The sequence below is a fragment of the Mercurialis annua genome, linkage group LG5 (assembly GCF_937616625.2).
Source record: "Mercurialis annua linkage group LG5, ddMerAnnu1.2, whole genome shotgun sequence".
In the NCBI taxonomy this organism is placed as follows: domain Eukaryota; kingdom Viridiplantae; phylum Streptophyta; class Magnoliopsida; order Malpighiales; family Euphorbiaceae; genus Mercurialis; species Mercurialis annua.
This window is the reverse complement of record NC_065574.1, coordinates 17,525,570-17,549,047: the sequence shown is the minus strand read 5'-3', so window position 1 is coordinate 17,549,047 and position 23,478 is coordinate 17,525,570. Positions and strand designations below refer to the sequence as shown.

Sequence of the window (23,478 nt, the reverse complement as noted above, 5' to 3'; positions counted from 1 at the left end):
TAATTGAGTATTGTGTTTACTTTAATTGGTTTACCTTGACTTGTTGTGCTAGTTCTATGTGGTGTCTAGTACTCTCTATAATTAAGGCATGTTTTTAATAATTGTTTATACCTTGTCTAGACTCGTCGACTGTTCGTGCTTCAGAGGCAAACCAGGATTAGGTTGTTTGCCAGGTTATCACAGGGATATCAAACAGTGAGTTTATATTTACTACTTAACGCTTTATTAAAAAAAGCCCTAATGTCTTTAAAAAAAACCCTGACCTTTCATCCCCTTTTCAATTCTACCCTGACGTTGCAAATCAGTCAATTTTACCCTATTTTGGATTTTTTTTCATTTCAATTGTACCCTAAAGCATAAAATTGACCTTTTTTTGTTTGGCAAAAATTATCTAAAATGATCTTTTTTACATTACATTAACTTTTTATATTAAATTGACCATTTTTAAAGAATTTTTTTGAATTTTTGTCAATTAAATAAAGATTAATTTTATGCTTCAGAGTACAATTGAAATGAAAAAATGCAAAATGGGGTAAAATTGACAAATTTCAACGTCAGGGTAGGATTGAATAGGGAATGAAAGGTCGGGTTTTTTTAAGGCATTAAGCCTTAAGGAAATTGTTATTTTGCTATATATATATATATTGTACATGCATATTTCGAACTGTTTTACCATTATGGATCTTAGTTGGAACATTCTACCTAATGGGCATCAATAGGACTGCGTGCGCACCGGTGTTGATCTGGGTAAGATAAATTATTATTTGAGGTAACTCGATGGTAGCCTAGCTCTCGGGACCCAGTAGACTAACTCGGTGTAGCTCATCTCTCGGGACTCTATTATGGATTAAGTGTGGTCGGTGGTAACTCGGTGTAGCTTAGCTCTCGAGATCAGGCCTTTTGGATTAAAGTATATAAATTAGAACATTTGCGGTTTAAGATTCCAACTATTAATCGTAATTCCTATATAAAATGTTTTAACTGTTTTAAAGGTTTTCCCACTTAATAAATGTAAATAGAGGTATGAACTCATCTCAGTATATCTAACCCCGTTGTTTTCCCAATTTTTCAGGTTTATGATTTTGAGCAATCTCTGATTGTTTATTTTTCTCAGAGGTTTCATTTTATTTTAATAAAGTTGACAAATTAATTTTTTTCTTAGACCGCAGTAGTAAACTAGAAGTCTTTATTATTCTAGTTTGTTGTCGGATTGGTCCAATTGGGTTATATTTATTTGGCATATTAAGTTGTTAACTCTGGTTTTTCTTTATGCCATGTTGGAGACTCGGAGTTGGCCGAGCATTTATTATTTAATAATTGAATATTATGAGCTAGAATTAGGCTAGAGTCTGTGGTTGCCCCCGAGCATTAGTTTTCTTGCAGATTTATGTGATTGTACGTTATCCATAAGGCTTTACGGGTTTCGGTACTACATTTCCCATACCCTAGCGTCGGTCGCGATCCATGATGGATAGTGACATTTTCAATAGGTCATTAAATTTTGATAAACTTTGGTTTGAACTATTGTATATGTAAATGTTTTAAAAGCTACATGTTGATCCAAAATCCTTTACCAGTTGTTAAAGAGATACACTGGTTTTACATTTTGAGCATTTTTAGTATTTTATTAGAAATAGATCAAGCACGTCATAAGAAATTTATGTTTATGCTTTAGTTTCCTGAAATACAATCAAGATTTTACGAACCCGTTTTCAAAAATGTGTTTTTCTTAAACGAGAGAAAGGTTTTAACGGTAATTTCTGAAAACATACCGTATGTGATATATGATCTTAATTTGCAAAAAAATTGTAAAGGTTTATAGGCTTGCTACGGGTTTCGAAGCAACAACTCCCATTCCCTAGCGCCGGTCTCGGCTCGAGATTTCAGGTGAAAATCGGGTCATGACATATTCCTTAGGTTTAATCTCTATTATATCTTGTTGTTCATCATCCGTAGGTAATGTTTTCTTATCCTTATGATTCACGGATTCGTTGTTGGGTGTTTTACGTAGAATTGCATGCTATAGGGTTTTGGTGGATTGAATCTATGAAATTGTCATGCTATTGCTACTGATGTCTATGATATGTGTGATGAATTACATGTTTATGATCTTATCTATTTGGATTTAACAACACCTTTGCATGTCATCGATTGTTTTAGGCGTTATTGCGTAATATGGTGAATTCATGGTTTATGAGCGTTGTAATCGCATGAATGTATTGAAACGATGTACCTACTATTCTAAGATGATATATATGATGTTTTAAATGTTTGTAGTCAGATGTTACATGTTTGGAACCTTGGATTCATGTTTTGGCTTGTTTGACATGTTTAGAATATTCCTAATGAAATTGTGTTATCAATTCTTTTAGTGAGTTTGGCATGACATTGTATCTGATCTAATTTAATATTGTTTGTTCATTTGAGATATGCTACTGATCTTTATGAGTTTGGAATGTTGATTCATGTTTGTGTTAATACATGTTGGTTTAATTCTGGAACTAGCCAGTTTTACGCTAAAATGTCATATTTGCGAATTCGATGCTTTGTGGTGACTTAGGATCTGATTTTTTTCATATTATTGATTATGGCATGTATGTAATCTGATCTAAGGTGTTTTGGATTGCTGATGCATGTTTAGACCCGTTTAGGGTTAAGTGTTACGAATGCTTAATTGGCTTGTTTTTCTAAAAGGCATGCTAATTGATTCCAAATGTTTTGCTATGGTATGTGTTATATCGAATGTGGTTAGTATACATGATAGGGCTGTTGTATGTTGATTTTTAGCCTTTCTAGATGTGTTTTTCCTTTATGGACTTTTATCGAACACTTTGTAAGCATGTTGCTATACTTGGATTTTTGAGTTGAATTTGAGTTCCCTTGTTTTCTAATTTGAGATTTTGGTTTATTAAAGTGCTCTCGTACTTTAAACTTAGTATTTTACTTTGGGTAGGATATTTGGTTTGGGTTAGACTTGAATCGCTCAATTTGTGATTATAGACTTGGCAGTTGGGATAACTCAGCTAGCTCACCACTTTAGTTTTAACTAGGTTTAATTATTTTAACTAAGGGGCTGTTTAGTTCGCCAAAAAGGGGGGGGGAATGGGAATGGGAATGGGAATGATTCTCATTGTTTGTGTTTGTTTTGTCAAATTACACTAAAGAATGGGAATGTGATTACCCCTTCAATGGGAAGCACTCATTCCGCCCTTACCCCATGGGAATGAACTTTTGGGAATGAGAATCAAAATTTAACAAAATATTTTAATGATAAAAATAAATATATAATTATTAAAAAAATTATTTTTAAATTTTAAAAAATATACTTAAAATAAAAAAAAACATTTTTTTAATATTTTTTTTATTTTTTATTTTTTCTAAATAATTTTTAAAAAAAAATTAAAAAAAATATTTTTTAAAAGAAAAATATTTGATTTTAAAAATATAATTTTTTTATATAAAAAATATTTTAAAAGAAAAATATTTGGTTAAACTTTACCCATTCCTACACTTTGAACCAAACAAAAAATGAAAACAATCATTCCTATTCCCATTCCTTATCATTCTGATTCCCATTCTGATTCCCAACCTTGAACTAAACGGCCCCTAAGTTATTTGAAATGGTTTTCCAGATTATATTTTCAAAGTGGAAACTTAATTTGACTTGGCTATGGTTTGACTTTGACATTAGACTGAGCATGTGTGATTACTCTATGACTCATATATCCTTTGCCTTATTGGATGTTGTGCTAGTTCTATCTGGTGTCTATTACTCTCTTGAGTTAGGAGATGATATTAATTATGACTTATGCTTTGTTTCTTAGACCTGTCGACTGTTCGTGCTTTAGAGTCGAATCGGGTGTAGTTATTTGCCAAACTATTTTTAGGAATTCGCAAGCCGTAAATTTATTATTATCTACTTCTTTATTAAGTAAAATTGTATATTTTGTATAGGGTTAATTCCATAAAAATTCACGACCTTCACACGAAGTTTCATTTTAATCACAACCTTTAAAAGTTGGCATTTAAAGGCACGACCTTTCATTTTATTTCAAATCTATCAGCAAAGTAAAATTCAGTGTATTTTTTCTAACGAAAAATTACTAGTCCTACACATTGTAATCGAATGATAATAATATTTGGTGTCGATTTATAATTTTGGTCTTTAATTCATGGTTTAATGAAGAACTTAATAAAAAAAATACACTAAAATGATAGATTTGAAAAAAATAAAAGTTCATGGTTTTATATCTTTTAAAGGTCGTGATTAAAATGAAATTTCGTGTAAAGGTCGTGATTTTTTATGGAATTAACCAGATTGTGTGTGTGTGTGTGTGTGTGTTGTATACGTAGTTTCAAACTTTTTTCAAATCGTTATGGATCCGGATTGAAACGAGCTACTCAATGGATATCATCGAGACTGTGTGCACCAGTAAGTATTTTGGGATCGACGGAGATATGCCTCGCCTACTTTGGGATAGGTAGAGATACATCTTGCCTAATTTGGGATCGGTGGAGATTCGTCTCACCTATTTTGGAATTATTTTCAATACTTATTTGTAATTTTATATATAAGTATAAAAGTGTCTTATTGTTTTAAAGGTTTTTTGCTTAATAAATGTAAATAGTAATATGAACTCATCTCAATATATCCGACCCATGTTGTTTTTCCATTTTTCAGGTTTATGATTTTGAGCGCACTTGTTAGATCTCCAGTTTTCACATTCCTATGAAGGTCTCCTTTTTATTTATTAAAGATGGTCAAAACTATTTAAACTCTTAGATCGCAGTAATATTAGTTGATGTCTTTATTATTTTAGACTTGTGGTTTGTCAGGTTGGTCCGACTGTTATTTTATTTTTGTTTGCATGATTATGCTTTGATTCGTTAATTATTTATATATATGCCATGATATTGGCGTCTCGGAGTTGAGACGGGCATTATTATGTTGTTGTTTAAATGCTAGATTAAGGTTGGAGTCTCGGTTGCCCCTGAACATTGGTTTTATATAGGTTGATTGATATAATATATGTTTACATGTTTATCTGCGAGGCTAGCTACAGGTTTTGGAGCTACCACTCCCATAATCTAGCGCCGGTCACGATCTATGAAATTGGGTCGTGACAAAAGGAAAAGTTCAAGTGTCTCGTTCGAGACCCTATTCGAAGAGGAAGAAATTTGGCTGGGTTAGTTCGTGACTTTTAGTCTCCAATTCAACCTAAAGATGTTTGGTCCGAGTCACAACTTCTAACTAGATAAAGATTATAATAGTTTTTAGGGCAAATGACTAAAAAAGACAAAACTTTTCATAAACTATCACAAAAATCTAAATCTTTCAATTTTATCCAATTTTTCCTGAAGCGCATGATTTCGTTTCAATTATATCTAATTTTTTCTGAAACACATGAGTTCGTTTCAGTTATATCCAACTACACAATTTTATTAATTTGGCACTGATGTGTGGCATGCCACATCTGCGCCACATAAGCGTCACATGAGTAAAATTACGTAATTGGACATTATTGATACGAAATCATGAGTTTCATGACAAATTAGATAAAATTGAGAGGTTTGAACTTTTGTGAAATTTTCTTCAAAAATTTGGCCTCTTTTGGTCATTTGGCCTAGTTTTTATTTCTATTTAGCAAAAGCTCTATAAATATTACATGGAATTTCAAAATTAGGTGAGACAGTTTTTTGCTTAGATTTTAGATTTAGTAGTTTTTAGCTCCGCATATATTCATCGTAGAACCGACAATAAATTTCTGAAAGATTGATTTCAGACGAAAAACGACGGTGCCGATATCAAGATATGGCGTGTATATAATTCTAATTATGTTTTCTATCTTTTATGATTGTTGTTCCTATTGATAATATGAATAGCTAAACTCCCTATTCAAGGATTACTATTTGAGTATGTGTTTATAATTGATGGATACTAAATCCTATCTTAACTACATTGGAGTCGAGTCGCAGAAGATCCATTCTCAGACGATACCGGATTCCCGCCCGAAGGGCCAAATCATACGAAATAGGTGGCCGAATCTATAGGATCTGCCTCTACTGAAACAATATCCGACAGGAATAATACCAAATCCCCGAGGACTCGGACAAAGCACGTCGACCCCGGGATTCAGGCAGATTACCATATCTACAGAATATTTTCGAGTATCTTACCTATTTGGATACATACTCCAACTTAGTAAGATAACCTCTAACTTAGGAAGACGACACTATTTATGTTGACGTTCCTAAATAGGACTCATGTCTGAATAAGAAATATCACTTCTAATTAGGGTCAAATCCTATAAAGTTGGATTCACTTTCCTACTATAACTCTACAAGGTATACTATCATCTACTATAAAAGAAGTTTGAGGTATGCCTAAACACACAATTATATTCATATACTAAAAACGCTGCTCAAAGCTCTAAACTGACTTTAGCATCGGAGAGTCGATCGGACAACCACTGTCCGATTAGCTTCTACCCTTTTTTGCAGGCTCAGATCAGCGGATCAGAAGGCAGACTCCATCAATAATTAATTGGATTTGAAATTTCAGCGATTGTCTTTATTTTAATTACTGTGCTTAATGCTTAATTTAGCTTGATCGCATATGTTATTGGATTGTGTCGGGTATTTAACTTGAGAGAGCTAATACACAAGAAACCGGTAATTAGAAATTTAAGAATTCATAACACGAGAGTGAGTGAATAATTAAATATTTATTAAGGATTGTTTCATAATTATAGTTCAATTTATTCTCTATATGCTTAATAATACGAGAGTGAGTTAGATGTTCCCTATTTTATTGATTTATAGTTTTTTTAATTTTATATTTGAGAAAGTGAATTGGTGATTTATAACAGCTCGAATCACAATTCATTATTTTAATATTCATAATTTATGATGTTAGAAACTGTACCATATAATATTAACTCTTGAATTTTAAATCTATTTGTTTAAATTTTACTTTAATTAAGGGTTAATTACATATAAAATCACCACCTTTACACGAATTTTCAAAAATAACACGACCTTTAAAACGTGTCAATTCAGGGCATCACCTTTCATTTCTTTTCAAAAACAACAGGGGCACGTTTTTGATAAAATTTTGCTGATTTGGACACCCGATGAGAGTGCCACGTGTCACGCCATGTCAGCAAAAATGTCACTAAAAATATGCCCGTGTTATTTTTGAAAAGAAATGAAAGGTGGTGCCCTGAATTGCCACGTTTTAAAGGTCGTGTTATTTTTGCAATTTCGTGTAAAGGTGGTGATTTTATAAATAATTAACCCTTTAATTAATTGTTTAATTTTATTTTTTAGTTATTAATTTAGTTTAATTGAATCAAACTATTCTTTTTATTTCTAAAAAAATGTGGAATAGATAATCTTGGTGATTAATTGTTACTATCTATCTTATTATTTTATATTACTTATGTGACTACCGTACCCTTATAATACTTTCTCAGGACATTTATAAGTTAATTAAATATAAAATCACCATTTTTATATAAAATCTTAGACCTTTAAAACGTGTCAATTTAGAGCACCACTTTTTATTTCGTTTTAAAAATAACATCGGTAAATTTTAGTGGCGTTTTTGCTTACGTGGCATGACACGTGACACTCTCATCGGGTGTCCAAGTCAACAAAATTTTACTTAAAAATATATTCATGTTGTTTTTGGAAAGAAATGAAAAGTGCTGTTTTGAATTGACATGTTTTAAAAGTCGTGTTATTTTTGAAATTTCATATAAAACTGGTGATTTTATATATAATTAACCCTTAAATAAAAAAAAGAATATAAAAAGAGAAAAAGTGAGGTGGTGAGAAAGGAGAAAGTTGTTTGGGAAATAGAAGAATTGAAAAGTAGTGAGTAGGTAGTAGAATACAAAAGACACAAGTCATCATCACCTATTTAATTATTTATTACAAAATGGGTTTCAAACTAAAATTGCAGACAGAAGAGAAGACATTGAACGATGAAGATGAAAAAGTCGAGCTCTATTATCTGCTACTTCTTCATCTTCTTTGCTTCGCTACTTCGAACTTCCACTGCTCAAAATACTACTACTACAGACCCAGCTGAAGGTACTTATCTTCCTCAATACCTTTAATTTTTACCAGTTTTTAGTATTAATTTCTGCTGTTTATGTTCCTTCTCTGTTTGTTTATACGGTTATGATTCGTCGGCTGTTTGTTGATTAAGATGATCATTACAGTTATCTTCTTATTTGGTAAAAAATTCCTCCTCAAAGATTGAAAAAAATTACACATTCACTCTAAGAAGTAGGTAGTTATTTCAAAGGCTTCATTGTTTAAAAATCACCAAGTTTAGTGTTTTGCAATTTTTTACACGAACTTTTAATTTTGTCACTGATGGAAACTAATCTTTAAATTTTCACTATTTTAAACACTGAACAATTTTCCGTTAACAAAACTAGTGATGTGGACAGCACGAAGTTGCTCGGTATTTGAAATTTCGAAAAATAAATGATAATTCATTTATTAAACTGTCATAACTAAAAGTTCGTGATAAAATTGCAAAACACGCTCAAATTCATGAGTTTCTTTAACAATTAAGCCTAATTTAAAGTACCTTTAATTTTTTTTTTTATAAATTAATGATTTAGAAAACAGAAATATTATATTTAATGCTCAATGGGTAGAGGTATTTTAATAATTCATTTAATACTATTTAATAATAAAAGTATTTTTTTTTTATACTTATGGAATTTCAAAATGATATTTTCTTATGGGACGAGCACTATTTAATTTTTATTCTTTTTATTATTTCAAACATTGTTTTAATAAATTCGTATGATTGTTTCTTTCTTTGGCTCAGTCAACATTTTTAAATTGGACCCACCTACTTTTTTCTTCAAAAACTGCTGGCTCGTCTATATGTAAAAAGGAAAACGTAAGATAACTACAGAAACCAACTTGTACAAATTTTATACTATTTTTTACTATACATGTTATTATTACATTTTAAAATTTTCCAATTTTCCAAGTTGTTAAGATAATACTAGTATAGTTTTAACAATAGTATTGTGAAAAATAATATGGTGAGAATATTCATGGCTCTAACTTTCAAAATAGTCAATTTTAACATATCTTTTAATTTTCAGTTTCAATTATAGTCAATTATATAAATTGTAGTAGAATATTTTATAAACATGCCCTTCATGTTTAGCATTCTTGATGGTAAAAATACAAATTGGAATAATATAAAGCAAAGGGCCCTGTAAAATTGAGAAATAAGTTAAATTTGACAATTTTAAAAGTTTGGGCTATAAACAAAAAAAATCAAAAAAATCGTGTATTTTTGGATGATGAAGACATAATTGTCCATTTTTTTTCTTTTTTTCCCAAATACTTATCCATTTCTAATAATAACAATCTTTAAAATTAAATTTCCTATATAATTTTTATTTAAAGTGTATTTTTATTATCATTTTTCAAAAAAAAAATTGGATTAGTCATAGCATATAATAATGGTATAATAAAAAAATGAATGATAAATTTGTAAAAGATTAAAAAATTAAGGGTTAATGTCATAAAAATTCACCAACTTTATAGGATTTTCTCATTTTAATCACACAATTTAAACATTTTCATACATGAACTATCAATTTTTCTCAAATACATATACCATTTAAAAATCCGGTGAAAATTGATAAGTTGGCAACCGAGTAGTGGCATGTCATATCGAGATATAATGTATAAAAATGATAGTAATAGCTAGGATGTAATGTTGTGTTACAGTGAGAGCATTGAACGAGATATTTGAAGGATGGAGTACACAATCGGTGAATTTGTGGAACATAAGCGGAGATCCATGCACAGGAACAGCCATTGATGATAGTGATTTGGAAGCTGCTGCCAATAATCCTGCTATTAAATGTGATTGTACCTTCGACAATAATTCTACTTGCCACATCATCAGACTGTACGTCTCTCTTCCCATTCTTTTTATTGTTTAAACATTTCCTGAAAATGATGATAATAAGATGAGTGCAATAAGTAAATAATTGGTGAATATTAAATAATTTTTTCAAATTTTACATCATTTTTTATAATAATTAGCATACTATAAAATAAAATAAAAATTAGAAAATGCTAATTTTTGGACAAAAACTTTAGATGAATTTACTAAATAATTCTAATCTCTCAATAAAAATTTCGGGGCCTAATTTAATCACTAAATAAAAACTGGATTACACACTTCAATCAAAAGAATAACACATCCTCCATTTCTTAAGCAATGGAATAGACCAACTTAATCGTACATCCATCTCAAATTAATCGACACTATTTAAATTTTAGCGAATCAAATAATAGACACTCAATTATTACTTATGTAATTAAATAGAATGCATGAAGAAAAAAAAAAAGCAAATAGAGCCACTACTTAGTTAAATACGGATGATTGTGTTTGTCCTGTACTAAATGTCAATTTGGAACAGAGAGAATAGTAGTTAAGCGGTAGTAGATTATTAATGAAGTAATTTTATTTTTTATAAATTATATTAAAGTGGTAATATAATTTATTTTAGGTAAACAATAGTGTAATTTTTTAATTAATATGATAATATTAAAGCTGTGGTAATTTTATTGTATTGAAATACTAGCGGTTTTCCAGCCTTTGGTAAAAAAAAAAGAAATACTAGCGGTTTACTTTAATAAGTAACATATTAGTTTATCTTAATTACATTAGTAGTGTAATTTTTAAATTAACAATTTAATTAAAAACGGTACTTATCTAAATGTGCACGTCTCCACCTTTCATCCATACTTTTAAATATAGTATAAATATTAAAAATGACAATAAATATTTGAAAAGCATGTCATAACGTTCTTTTTTTGTGTTACCAAATTTAACAAATACTTTAACAAATGTTATGTTGAGAAATTTTTAGATAGACTCCGTGCATCATGTCATCCGTTAAGAAAAAACATGTCATGAAAATGATGAAAATAAGATGAGTGCAATAAGTAAGTTGTTTGCTTATGAGTTCTTTTGCAACTACATTTTGCAGGAGAGTGTATGGACTGAGTAAACCAGGCATAATTCCAGAAACACTTCTGGTGTTGAAACGCCTTGTCTTTCTGTAAGGATGGATTATATTAAAAATAATGTTTATTTCTAAATTGATAGTAGTTATTTATATTTACATTTTGATTCTATGCTGTAGAAAACTTGACAAAAATTACTTCACTGGTCCGTTACCGGCATTTATTGGAAATTTAACTGCATTAAGAACTCTGTAAGTACAACACCTCTCACTGTGCATCAACATTTTGAAGTTTGTTATATATGACTATACATTTGTAAAGCATAGGCTATGTTGAGTTGGTAGTAACTTACTTTTGCAGGTTTCGACAATGATCCTTGTTGTGAAGTTTTATGTTTTTTTTTATTGAGTTGGTTACTAACTTTTAATTGATTTCTTTCATTTTTCTATTTTCTTTGATTTTCATGTTTGGCCGGAATGACGTTCTGTGTTTTCGTGTAATTAGGTCAGTTGCCCACAACGTACTTTCAGGTCCCATCCCAAAGGAAATCGGAAACCTTAAAGATCTAACATTGTTGTAAGACGCCATTCTATGCAATTCATCTTCGATTTCATTTGTGAAATGTTCCTATTTATGATAATAGATGTTCAATCATCTTTACTTTAATATATAAATGCTCAATCCTCTATGTTTTTAAAGAGATGAAAGGAATGCGAAACTGAAAATTATTATCTCTATCATAAAGATTATTTAATATGAATGTATAAATACAAATTTTAGTTCTAAGCTCGATTTTATTTTATCAATTAGTACAGAATAAGTAAAATCTCTACTTGACATCTTTTTGTCAAAAACTAAATATTAATGAATTTATCAAAACAGTTGCGGGGTTTTGTTCTTCTTTCTGGCTTTTGGTATGGCTTGAGCAGTTTTTTTTTATCTCAGGTAGTTAGCTTCTATTTGGCAATACTTTTCTTATGCTTTTTACTTGTTTGTAGTTTTTCCTGAGAGTAGAGTGCATACATCATGCATAAGTGCATTTAAGCATATGCTTATCAGTTTGAATTGAATCTTGTGTTAAACAGGTCACTTGGTGTAAACAATTTCTCTGGATCGCTTCCTCCTGAAATAGGAAATTTGGTCAAACTGGAACAATTGTAACTTCCCGAATGACCATATTTCTTTTGCTTAATTTATACTTATCTCGTTTGAGACTAACCATGTTTTGGTGTTTTTAGGTATATTAATAGTTGTGGTCTAGATGGTGAAATTCCTCCTACATTTGCCAATCTCACAAGGCTACGAATCCTGTAAGGAAAAGTTCACTTTCACATGCATATATCTGAGCTATTTTGCTGTTTTGATCTTCATTGATTTGAAGGGCATGATTTTTCTATGTTAGGTGGGCATTCGATAATCCTTTCACCGGGAAGATACCAGACTTCATTGGAACTTGGACAGGGCTTACAACCTTGTAGGATAAAATCTTCTAAGTTTTGTCCATGATTGCGTCCTTGTTTTGTAAATGCAATCGCAGTTTGCATATCTGTTTTATGTATAAGCTGCAGTCTATGTCAATAGGAGTAATTATGCTGTTGATTAATCTCAGGAGATTGCAAGGGAATTCTTTTGAAGGTCCAATACCATCCAGTTTTTCTAATTTGGTCTCAATGAGCTCTTTGTGAGTATTTCGTTGCAAAAATTCTAAGAGTCTGTTGTTGGCATAAACACACAGGGTGTTTATTGTCTTATATGTGTTCCTGTGTATAAAAGAAGCCATTTTCAGTAATTTGTGCACGTGTCCATGCAGGCGAATCAGTGATTTACAAAATATGAGTTCTACTCTTGATTTTATCAAGAATTTGAAAAATTTGACAGACTTGTAAGTTAATAAAAAAAACCATCAGTAATCATTTTCAAGTCTTAATTTTATACTGATTGCTCATGTTTTCGTATATTTGTATAAAGGAATTTAAGGAATGCATTGATCACTGATACTATTCCACCTGACATTGGAGAATACCAAAATTTAAAAACCATGTAAGTTACCAATAACCTCAAAATGCAAATTCCGGTCTTGTAATTCCGTTCGTCTTGTTGTTTATCACTCATTTTCCTTGCAGGGATCTGGGCTTCAACAGTTTAACTGGCCAAATTCCAAGTGCTCTGTTCAGTTTGAGTTCTCTCGAATTCTTGTAAATATCGAATGCCATATTTTCTTTATTAGTTGAACTTAGTTTGATTTTGTTTTTCTACTTCAACTATCCTGTTGACTTTACCCCTTCCATGTCATTCTTATATTCCAGATTTCTTGGAAATAACAGCCTATCTGGAACCCTTCCTAATGCAAAAAGTGATGCTCTTCAAGCTATGTAAGTGCTCATGCCAAAGAAAAGAAGGTGCTTTATTGCTTTTTATTGTATTATACTTATCAGCAATGTTAGAGCATTCCCCATTCTCCTGCTCTTCAATCTCTTTTCTGGGTGGTTTGCTTTTCACATACTGGTGTGCTATTAAACTTTAAAAATTGCATGTGTGTCTATGTGTGCACGTGTGCATAGGAAATCTACGTTTCTTCGGTTCTTAATATTTCATTGTTCAAATGGATCCCTTTTATGAGATGTATAACTTTTGATCAAAGTGTCAGCCGTTGTCCTGTACTTCGACAGAATTGGAGTCGGCCATTTAATAAATATGAAATTAGAAGTACTAGTAGCAGTGTCTTGCAACTTTTATTAACTGCCATGGCCCATCTTTGACAGCTGTACATGGACCTACATTTAGTTAGTTCATTTGTTAGACCGAGTGTTGTTGCAATGACAGTTCTCATTGCGTATATCAATCATTTTTCCACTCTATTTGCAATGACCGAGTGTTGTTAGTATGTTTCTGATTCTTCATCCATGAAAAGGAGAAGCAAGTTTTTTCAAGATGACATGTTCTCAGACTATTTGTAATTTTACTTTCCTGATTTTTGAAAACATAATTGGTGAACATCTCATTACTATTCTATCAAGTTCAAATGGTCGCCTCTTTTCCACTCTATTACTAGTACTGATGCATTCACTTATTTTTTGCAGAGATTTATCTTACAATAATCTTACAGGAAGATTTCCCTCATGGGTAAACTCAAATCTACAACTGTATGTCCCCAAATCATGTTGCTTTCTTTCATGCATCTTCATTTTGTGGCGTTCCTCCCTGTATTCATTTTAATGAAAATGGCATCAGATTAGTTGCACTGAACCAGAGATGATAATGATGCATTACATCAGAGATAAACTATTTTTGTTTATATCATGAGAGCTGATCTTGTTATAGAAAACCATTTTAATCAGCTAAACCAAAATCTCCCGACATCAGTGATTAATAGCCGAAATGTGATGATGGCATGAACTTCCATCACGACAAGACCGGTTTTTATTTTTAATTTTTATCATCTTTGCATCTTTGGTATATGGTACTACATGCATGTGTGATAATTTCTTCATTGAATTATGCAGGAATTTAGTAGCCAACAACTTTGTATTCGACCGCTCAAACATAAGGTGAATTACTGAGTCACTAACTGACCTTCGGTTTATTCAGTGCATATTTAACTGAAGAAAAGCTCATGCTACATTTCTTCCGCACTTGAGCTTTTATCAGCAGTTTTATTTGTATTTTCCAATCTAAAGAAGCACTAACAGTTGTTACTATATGCAGTGTTATTCCTGGGTTGAACTGTCTGCAGAGAAACTTTCCTTGCAACAGAAATGCTCCACGCTGTAAGCTCTCACACATTTATTTATTTCCCAAAGGAAGTGCCAACAATTTTATCCAAAAAAAAGTCAATATATATATAAATGGAAAATACATTTGAATTTTCTAGGTTACTCACCAGATGACCATTTTTAAGAGGAATTTCCATTTGCAACAACTTCATGAAACTTTGCACAAATTATTGAAGTTCTTGAATTATGTATTATAATTTTTTCTTCTGATTGCACCTTAGACTCTATACATGATACTAATTATTGTTGGGCCTGAGAATCATGCCTTGAATGTTACATGTATACTGGTTGGTAATACTGACATCATTGAGCCGGCTGGGGATAACATGAACTGTTAGATTCTAATTAATATCTTGAATTGCTAGACTTCTAGATTGACAGAGAAAAGATCAGCCTAGAGGTTAGAGGTGCGCAGGGCTTTCTGCGATGGGAATGTGGCCACAATTATATTCCGTTTGTTTTTTTCTTTGTGAAGGCAGTGCGGCAATTCAGTACCAGCTCAGTGTAGACACTGGTGTCATAGTCTAATGTCATTATTAATTAAAAATGGCATGTTGAACTTGAAAATATATGCTGGATGAACTTTGAACGAATAGAATCAATTGTTTGTAATTAATCAGGGTCAAGGATGATCTTATAATTGGAAGTGCTACTTATACTTTAGGTAAGCATATTACTAGTCAGGAAATATCACCGATTGAAGTTTCAACTAATACTGTCAGGCTGAGCATAATGTTTGTTACCTAAAATTAGTGCAAACATAAAGTAATTTTAACTTCACAAAAGATAAAAGTAAGAATTAAAAGGACGAGGTCGCATGATGTTAAAAGCAGTATATAATTCAAGCATATCATTTATCTATTTATGTTAAACTTGCAAACCTTTATCTGTTCATCTGCCCTGTAGTATCCAGTGTGTTCAAAACTTGATTTTAAATCCCATAGGATGGAAATATTGGAGTATATTTATGTCGACTCGTAAACCATGTTTGATCCTTCGGAACTTCTTTGAATTATCATAAGGTGTGGAGATATTGATTTTAACTTCATTCATATCCATTAGCAGCATGATGTAATCAGTTGGGAACTATAACATTATGCTATTATCTGTTATAGATGCAAATTTTTCAATAAAGAGCGGTGGCCCAGAGATGAGAGCTGATGGCATTCTGTTTGAGGCCGAAAATTCATCTCTAGGTGCGGCATCAATCCGTGTAATTGATACTCAAAAGTGGGCAGTCAGTATTACAGGCTTCTATGCTGATAGACAGAATCCAACGTATATTGAAGATACACAATCAATGGTGACCAGCACCAACACTCCAGAACTATATCTGACTTCAAGGATCTCCCCTGGTTCAATTAGATACTATGGCCTTGGCCTCGAAAATGGACCTTACCTCATAACTCTATTATTTGCGGAAACCGCATTAAAACACAGAAGCTCGCAAATTTGGGAGAGCAATGGGAGGCGTGTTTTTGACATTTATATACAGGTAGAAATGGTGTATTAAGAAAATTGTGAATAATCTAAGTTTTATGTATCCGATATATTAAAGTTGCATTTGTTTTCTATTGGTTTCCTAGGGAAGACGCCTATTGCAGGACTTTGACATATCAAAGGACGCAGGTGGAGTTGAGCGTGCAGTTACTAAGAGATTTAATGCTACTGTTACAGAGAACTATCTTGAAATTCACTTGTTTTGGGCTGGTAAGGGGACCTGCTGCACGCCCATACAAGGCTATTATGGACCAATCATTTCAGCACTAAGTGTGGTTTCAGGTAGTATAGTTTCCTACTTGTTAAAATATTAAAACTATTGTTAGAGCTTCTATGATTGAAAGGTCTAGAGTTCAATCCTTAGCAACACTCATTTGGTTAATTAAAACATTTGAGCATAAGGTGAGGTGGGCCCGTGTGCTTATTTAGCCACACTTCAAGTTGCTTCAAGCCAATGGATATTCGTGTGCGAGGGTGTGTTAAGATAATATAACTATGGTTGGAGCCACGCCACCTACTTGATTTTTTAGGCGATTTGGTTATTTGACTCTACTAAAGATGTTCAAAATATGCTTGCTTTTGCCGACTGCTAATGGTAGTTGAATTTGAATAACAGCATTCAGACCCTCAGTTAGTGGAATACCGCCTAATACTCGGAAGAAGAGCAGTCAAGGGTTGATTGTTGGTATTTCTGTCCCTGCTGGAGTCCTGAGCTTCATACTGATATTTTTAATTCTTTACATCAGAAGGAAAGCACGCCGTCTTGATGAGGAAGGTATGACTAATGATAAAGTCGAAACGATTTCAATACTAAACCTTCTTGCTGCTTTCATGCATTTTAACATCAATGAAGAGGTGATTTTTTTTTTAAACTTGTTATCTGTTTGCTAGAAACTTTATAGAAATAGATTGTGAACTTTTTTTATTCATTTTGTTTTACTGAAATATTTCAACTTTAGCATAGTGCTATGGACTAGAGTAAAGTTGTCTTTAGCTGATGAATTTCTTTTTATAATGCTTCACATTGCAGTGCTCTCCGGAATAGGCTCTAGACCTATCACTTTTAGTTACTCCGAATTAAGAACGGCCACAAAAGGCTTCAGCCCTTCCAATCAGCTAGGAGAAGGGGGATACGGACCTGTATTCAAGGTAATAAATTCATTCGCAAGATTGTTACTCGATCATTTCATACAATGTACATAGATGTCAAATTTTGGTTACTAAATTTTGGTAATCTACAGGGCGCACTTTCTGATGGAAGGGAAGTTGCAGTGAAGCAACTTTCCCTGGCATCTCACCAGGGGAAAGATCAATTTATAACCGAGATAGCTACAATATCTGCAGTGCAGCATCGCAATCTTGTAAGACTGTATGGCTGCTGCATTGAAGGAAATAGGCGCCTCTTGGTTTATGAATATCTCAAAAACAAGAGTCTCGATCAGGCACTCTTTGGTATGAACTTAGAAAATTGGTTCAACAATGACGCGTACTTTGTCAACATGGTGAACATAATTAGGGGTGGTGCGTTCAGTTGAACTGAACTTAACCGGAATTTCGGTTTTTTTAGAAAACCAAACTGAGTCAAATTTACAAAAATTTGATATATTTCTAAATGAACCGAATTTGGTTGTTTTTGGATTCTGGTTGTACCAAAACTGAACTAACTTTTTTTTTTACTTCCAAATGCAAACCAAACAAAAAACAAATTCTTATAATATCAAACTGAATTTGTCAGTTTGATTTGGTTCGGTTTTTGCGCACCCTTGACCATAATATCCTAATCTTAGGAAACATGTGAAGGACAAAATTATTTTAAAAAATAATCAATACCAATTTTAACCTGTACTAAAAGTACTGATTTAGAAGCAACCTTCATTTTGATTGGTCCACCGGGCACTGGTAGTGGACCGTTCTTAGAATCCGTGGGGGACCACGGCCCCCTAAAAAGGATTTTTTGTATTTATTTTTAAGTTCCATTTTTTACTCAAAATTTCAGGCTCTTTTCTATTTGTACAACTACTGGTTTTATTAATTTTCTAGTATAACTTGCGTTTTAATTTTCTATCCTACTTATATACAATGATGACCCCGTGTTATAAACTAGTACTCCCTTCGTCACATTTAAAAAATGAACTTTTTTAATATACGCAGTTTGAGAAGACATTAATACATATTTTTTATGTCTCTTTTACGCCTATTAATTGCTTTGAAATTCTAATTAGTCATGTTCAACCATTAAAATAGAATAAGGGTAGAAGGAAATTTATGTTAAAAAGGTATTAAAAATTCAAATGGAACTTCTTAAGTATTGAATATAGATTTGGCTACTCATGCAGGAGATACTAGCTTGCATCTTGACTGGCCAACCCGATTCAGTATATGCTTAGGAACCGCTAGAGGGCTAGCGTACCTTCATGAGGAGTCAAGGCCAAGGATTGTGCATCGAGATGTGAAGGCAAGTAACATTTTGCTTGATGACGAACTCTGCCCCAAATTATCAGATTTTGGATTGGCAAAGCTTTATGATGAAAAGAAAACTCACATCAGCACTCGAATTGCCGGAACAATGTAATCTCTTCTTACCTTTTTTAATTGCTCAAATCCATGATCCACTCCTTGCCTAATTGTACTGAATGCCCATTTACAAGTACAGCAATGATTATGTTTATCAATTCATGCAAGTTTGTTGATAATCAAAATGACATTGAATTTTCATAGTTTCTCCTTCATTGAATTTTATGTGATAATCAAAAACAACATTAGCCTTGACTAGACATTTTATTTACATGCAGTGGCTATATGGCACCAGAGTATGCAATGCGTGGACACCTAACGGAGAAAGCTGATGTTTTCAGCTTTGGTGTTCTTGCTCTCGAAGTCCTTAGCGGATTACCTAACTATGAGAATAGCTCAGAAGAGAAAAGGATATATCTTCTTGGATGGGTAAAATCATCATACTTTGATGTTATTTTTTTTTCGGCATAATCATTTAAAACATTCACTCCTTACCGACCTTTATTAATTCTACCATAACCGTTTAATGTTGTCAATTTTAATCTGATTTAGATAATTGCAATTTCAGTTGTAGCCAAATGTCTCGTTTGAGCGAGTACTACGTATGTGACTTGCCCATATATGTAACTGAGTATAATTCACTCAAATTGAGCATTTTTTCATAATTGAAATGCGATTATTTAAATTATGCTAAAAGATTAGGGGTTAGAATTAATAAAGTTTGTCCGGATTTTTTGAGTGATTTTTGCCCGGTTAACTCTCTTAAAAAATTATTTCTATCCTTTTTGTATCTAGGCATGGAATCTTTATGAAAATAATCAAAGTTTGGGACTGCTGGATCCAAGATTAATGGGTTTTGATGAAAATGAAGCTCTTCGACTCATAAGAGTCGCCCTCTTGTGCACCCAGGCATCACCCCTAACGCGACCAGCAATGTCGCGTGTTGTGGCAATGCTTACTGGAGACATTGAAGTTAGTGTTGTTACGTCGAAGCCAAGCTATTTAAGTGACTGGGATCTCAAGGATTTGCATTGTGGTATCTCTTATGGCTATGGAGATACTAAAACATCCGCCGGATCTCTGATTAGTATTGACAGGAATCTTGGAAGCCGTCGTGACCATCCAATCAATGCGATTAAGCGGGAAGAAGTTGAAATAGCAAACACTCCTCTAAATGTTACAGAACCGAGGCTTAGTGACCTCATTGGCACAGGAAGATGAGTGTCATTTTCACGTCTATGCCATTCATATAGGTCTGCTAAAATTCATGAGCTGGTCCTTGAAAAGTTATAAGTTAAATTCAGTTCATCATGTAGAATTATAAACTTGTTAATCATAATCTAACACGTGGCCTAATTGGATTACGTCGCCAATTAATAGAATCCACATCAATTGGTGATTGAGTTAACTTGTTTTAATTAGATTTGATGCGGCCGATCGGCGATTTTAACTCAATTATGTCACCGTGTTTGATTATGAATGGACATGTAATAATCTTACATGGTGAAATGAGTTCACTTTTTTATAGTATTGGAACAAATTGAGAAAAGAAAATATTATAGAACTGGGAGAAAAAATTCACTATACAAAATAAATTACACAATAGGAAAAATGATTGTACAAAGTAAACTACACATAGGAATATTTTTGTTACATCATGTTTTAAAATTCAATTTCAAGCAAGAGAAGACCCATTTGGTGTAGAGAATGTTATTGTACTGGTTGCACCTTAGAAGAGTAATTAAATACAATTCAAAATAAACAAGTGTATAATTGTTGATTAATTTAATCTTTTATGAAAAGTAGCTTTTTATTTTTATGTAATTTCTTTTTCATTCTAGCATTTTCTTATTTGTTGAGCCTAATTATAGAAGAAAATATAAATTAATTTAAGGAGTATAAATCAAGTAACTTTGTACATAGTTATTTTTTTTAATGAATGAAAATATATTAAAAGCCTTGAGAAAAGGCAAACCAACGCTCAAAAAACAAAACGGATTTAGAGCGAGGCAAAGACAAAGAAGCAATCAAAAAAATACAATCCGGGTTTCTAAACAACTCCAAACTAGAATAATAGAAAGACGGATTCAAGTATTTATAGTTACTAGGTCGATGCCCGCGCGTTGCGCGGGTTATTTAACAGCTTTCAAGTTTTTTTATAATTAATTTTTCTAATTTAAATTTTAAAAAAACATTAATAACTAATAATAATAATATATTTTTAATAAAAAATTATTTAATGTAATAGTTGAATTAATTAATATACGTGATGTATGAGTGTTCACAATTTAAATATAAATTAATAAATATAAAGAAATGAAATACAAATATTAAATATGATATAAGACGATATATCTTTGAGCAATAAATGAAAATTATTGTATTCATAATCATATTTAGACAAAAAATAAATTATCAAAACTTTCTAATAATGAAGTATAAAAAAGAGCACAGAAACTCTTGTGTATTATGAAATGAGCTTCTAATTCCAATTGTGTATAAACAATACTCCTATGAAGTTGGAATAGCGTTTTTATTTTCCTCATTGAGAATCTGTTTCATGCTCATCTAGTGAAGAAAGCTTCGGTTCCATTTATGTTATTGTCACTACAAAACTTGCTGAGTTTACAATTTATAGAGAAATACATCCCCAAAGCATGTATTGATTTAATTTTCATAGCTCAAGTAATCTCATAAAAATAAAGCAAGCATTGTGTTTCTTTTACCTTCACAGAGGAAACTCATTACCCCACAATCTCGACAGACCTATGAATTTCATCATCAATTCATTCAAACTTAAAAATAATAAATGTAAGTTCAAAATAAAAAAATATTACAAGAGCTGACCTCTTCTTTTGTGGAGCGCAAACTAAATCCTTATATATACTGAAGTGAAGGCACATACTATATAAATCCAATAATATGATTTACTACCTGAATTTTCATGAAAAGCCAACAAACGTGATTATAAAAATTAAGTTCTAGGTGCTTCAAAAGATGATTATTAGTATATCTTAGTAACAGGAAAAACATAAATGTAGAGTATCTACTCCATTATTATATTGCAATGGGAAAATAACTACCAAGTCCATTGTGTAACATAAATGAATAAAGATTGTAGCAAATAGACATAAGAATCTGCTACAAAGTGCATGCAAAATTGTCATGAAACCGCATGAAGGTCTCTGTCTATTAGCATATGCATCAACAATTAACTTAGCTACATATTCTATGACAAATGGAAGTTTAAACAATGAAACTAATTTTTGCATTTAAACATTCAAAACTAATAACTGAAATTCTTGCCAAAATAATATAACTTAATGCATACTTCCTCTCTTTTAAAAAACATAGAAATAACATGGCCTAGATTTAGAACTGTACTAAATCAAATTCTTGCACTGTTTTTGCAGTTATTCAAATAGAGTTATCTAATTGGTGAACGTGAGATGGTAGAAGTGGCAAGCTAATCCACTAAATTCTAAATCTTTCAACAAAATTTGTTCCAGCAAAATGACCATACAATATGCCAAAAAGAAAGGAACTAATTTACTGTAACAACAATTTTAGACAACCAATTAACCTCAAAAGTAATAGGGAAACGGCCATAGTACCGAGTAGGTCAAGAGTGTACAAACCTGTTTCTGCCGATTTCAATTGCATTCATCTAGCTAATGAAGTTTGTTTTTTCGTCAACTAACTGATTAACCTAGTAAAATGAACTGGGAGCTTTAATCCGGGGAAAAATGATCTCGTATTAGACTTACGGCACGCAGTAAGTTAAAATGACTATGTATTCTAAACAGCTGCTCAATATAATCGATATAAATATACAAAGAACGGATGTAACAGCTAAACCCATTTTATCAAGCAGTTTATGTGCGGACCAACAGTAAAACAAAGCAATTGGAAACTTCTAAATTTAACATTACCTGGGTTGCCGAGATTGTTGGGTTCCCACGTTTTGCTTTCCTGGGTGACGAAGACGATTGTAAACGTTTTGCTTTTCTGGGTGATGAAGACGATTGAGAACGTTTTGCTTTTCTGGGTGCTGAAGACGATTGTTGCTGTCTTTTTCGAATATATATGGGGCCGCATATATGAGTCTGGAGTCCATTTAAGTCCTTCCGTCTGCACTGTCATGTAACGTTGTAAAGGGCAGTGTAAAGGGCGATGGAAGCTGAATAGCTAATGGGTGCAACGGTGTAAAGGGCAAGGAGGTTGTAATGGGCGATGGAAGTTGCTGAAGAAGGCGGAAAGACGCCGAACGGTTGTGTATGGTTTCACTTCTGCAACGCTTTTGTTTGTGGCAGAGTTAATGGGCTGAGAGTCTACGTGTCATTATTTAAAAGAGCCACGTGGCACAACCAGGTTAAAAGATTTTGTGGAGTTCAGGATTATAGAATAGTATAGATTTGTTGCTGCAGTGAAGCTTTCAAAAACTACCTCCTCTGCCGAAATATTCCTTCTCTAAAAGATACGCGCGTTCCTACTTTTTCAAAGATTCCAAACTTTGTACATAGTTGCAGTTAGGTTTGAGAATTTTCTTACTTTCTCTGAGTTTTGTTTTTCCTTTCCATCTTAAGAAATTAGGCAATGGTTGTAAGTGGCTAGAAAGATATTAAGAATGAGCAAAGGGTCATCCCAATCCTAAAACTTGTGTGTG

At 32.3% G+C, this 23,478-nt stretch overlaps 1 protein-coding gene and 2 long non-coding RNA genes across 3 annotated transcripts; 1 reads left to right on the top strand and 2 right to left on the bottom strand.

The window, feature by feature from the left end:
* Window positions 1–7,906: 7,906 nt before the first annotated feature.
* LOC126680536 (probable LRR receptor-like serine/threonine-protein kinase At1g56140) lies at window positions 7,907–20,631 on the top strand. The gene is made up of 24 exons (XM_050375673.2): window positions 7,907–8,097; window positions 9,775–9,958; window positions 11,049–11,120; window positions 11,205–11,276; window positions 11,530–11,601; window positions 12,111–12,182; window positions 12,264–12,335; window positions 12,428–12,499; window positions 12,635–12,706; window positions 12,836–12,907; window positions 12,994–13,065; window positions 13,149–13,220; window positions 13,332–13,397; window positions 14,106–14,168; window positions 14,529–14,573; window positions 14,731–14,792; window positions 15,914–16,293; window positions 16,385–16,580; window positions 16,915–17,073; window positions 17,329–17,447; window positions 17,540–17,750; window positions 18,635–18,866; window positions 19,091–19,241; window positions 19,608–20,631. The coding sequence occupies exons 1-24, from the start codon at window positions 7,989–7,991 to the stop codon at window positions 20,031–20,033; spliced, it is 3,123 nt and encodes a 1,040-aa protein (XP_050231630.1). The 5' UTR covers window positions 7,907–7,988; the 3' UTR covers window positions 20,034–20,631.
* On the bottom strand, window positions 14,041–15,915 carry LOC126680540 (uncharacterized). Its single transcript, XR_007641218.2, has 2 exons — window positions 15,680–15,915; window positions 14,041–14,226 (listed from the first exon to the last, which is right to left on the bottom strand). It is a non-coding gene; the product is annotated as an uncharacterized LOC126680540 (long non-coding RNA).
* Window positions 20,632–21,259: 628 nt separating the features above from the next.
* On the bottom strand, window positions 21,260–23,448 carry LOC126680539 (uncharacterized). The gene is made up of 3 exons (XR_008790798.1): window positions 22,745–23,448; window positions 21,660–21,746; window positions 21,260–21,578 (listed from the first exon to the last, which is right to left on the bottom strand). It is a non-coding gene; the product is annotated as an uncharacterized LOC126680539 (long non-coding RNA).
* Between the last annotated feature and the right edge of the window lie 30 nt (window positions 23,449–23,478).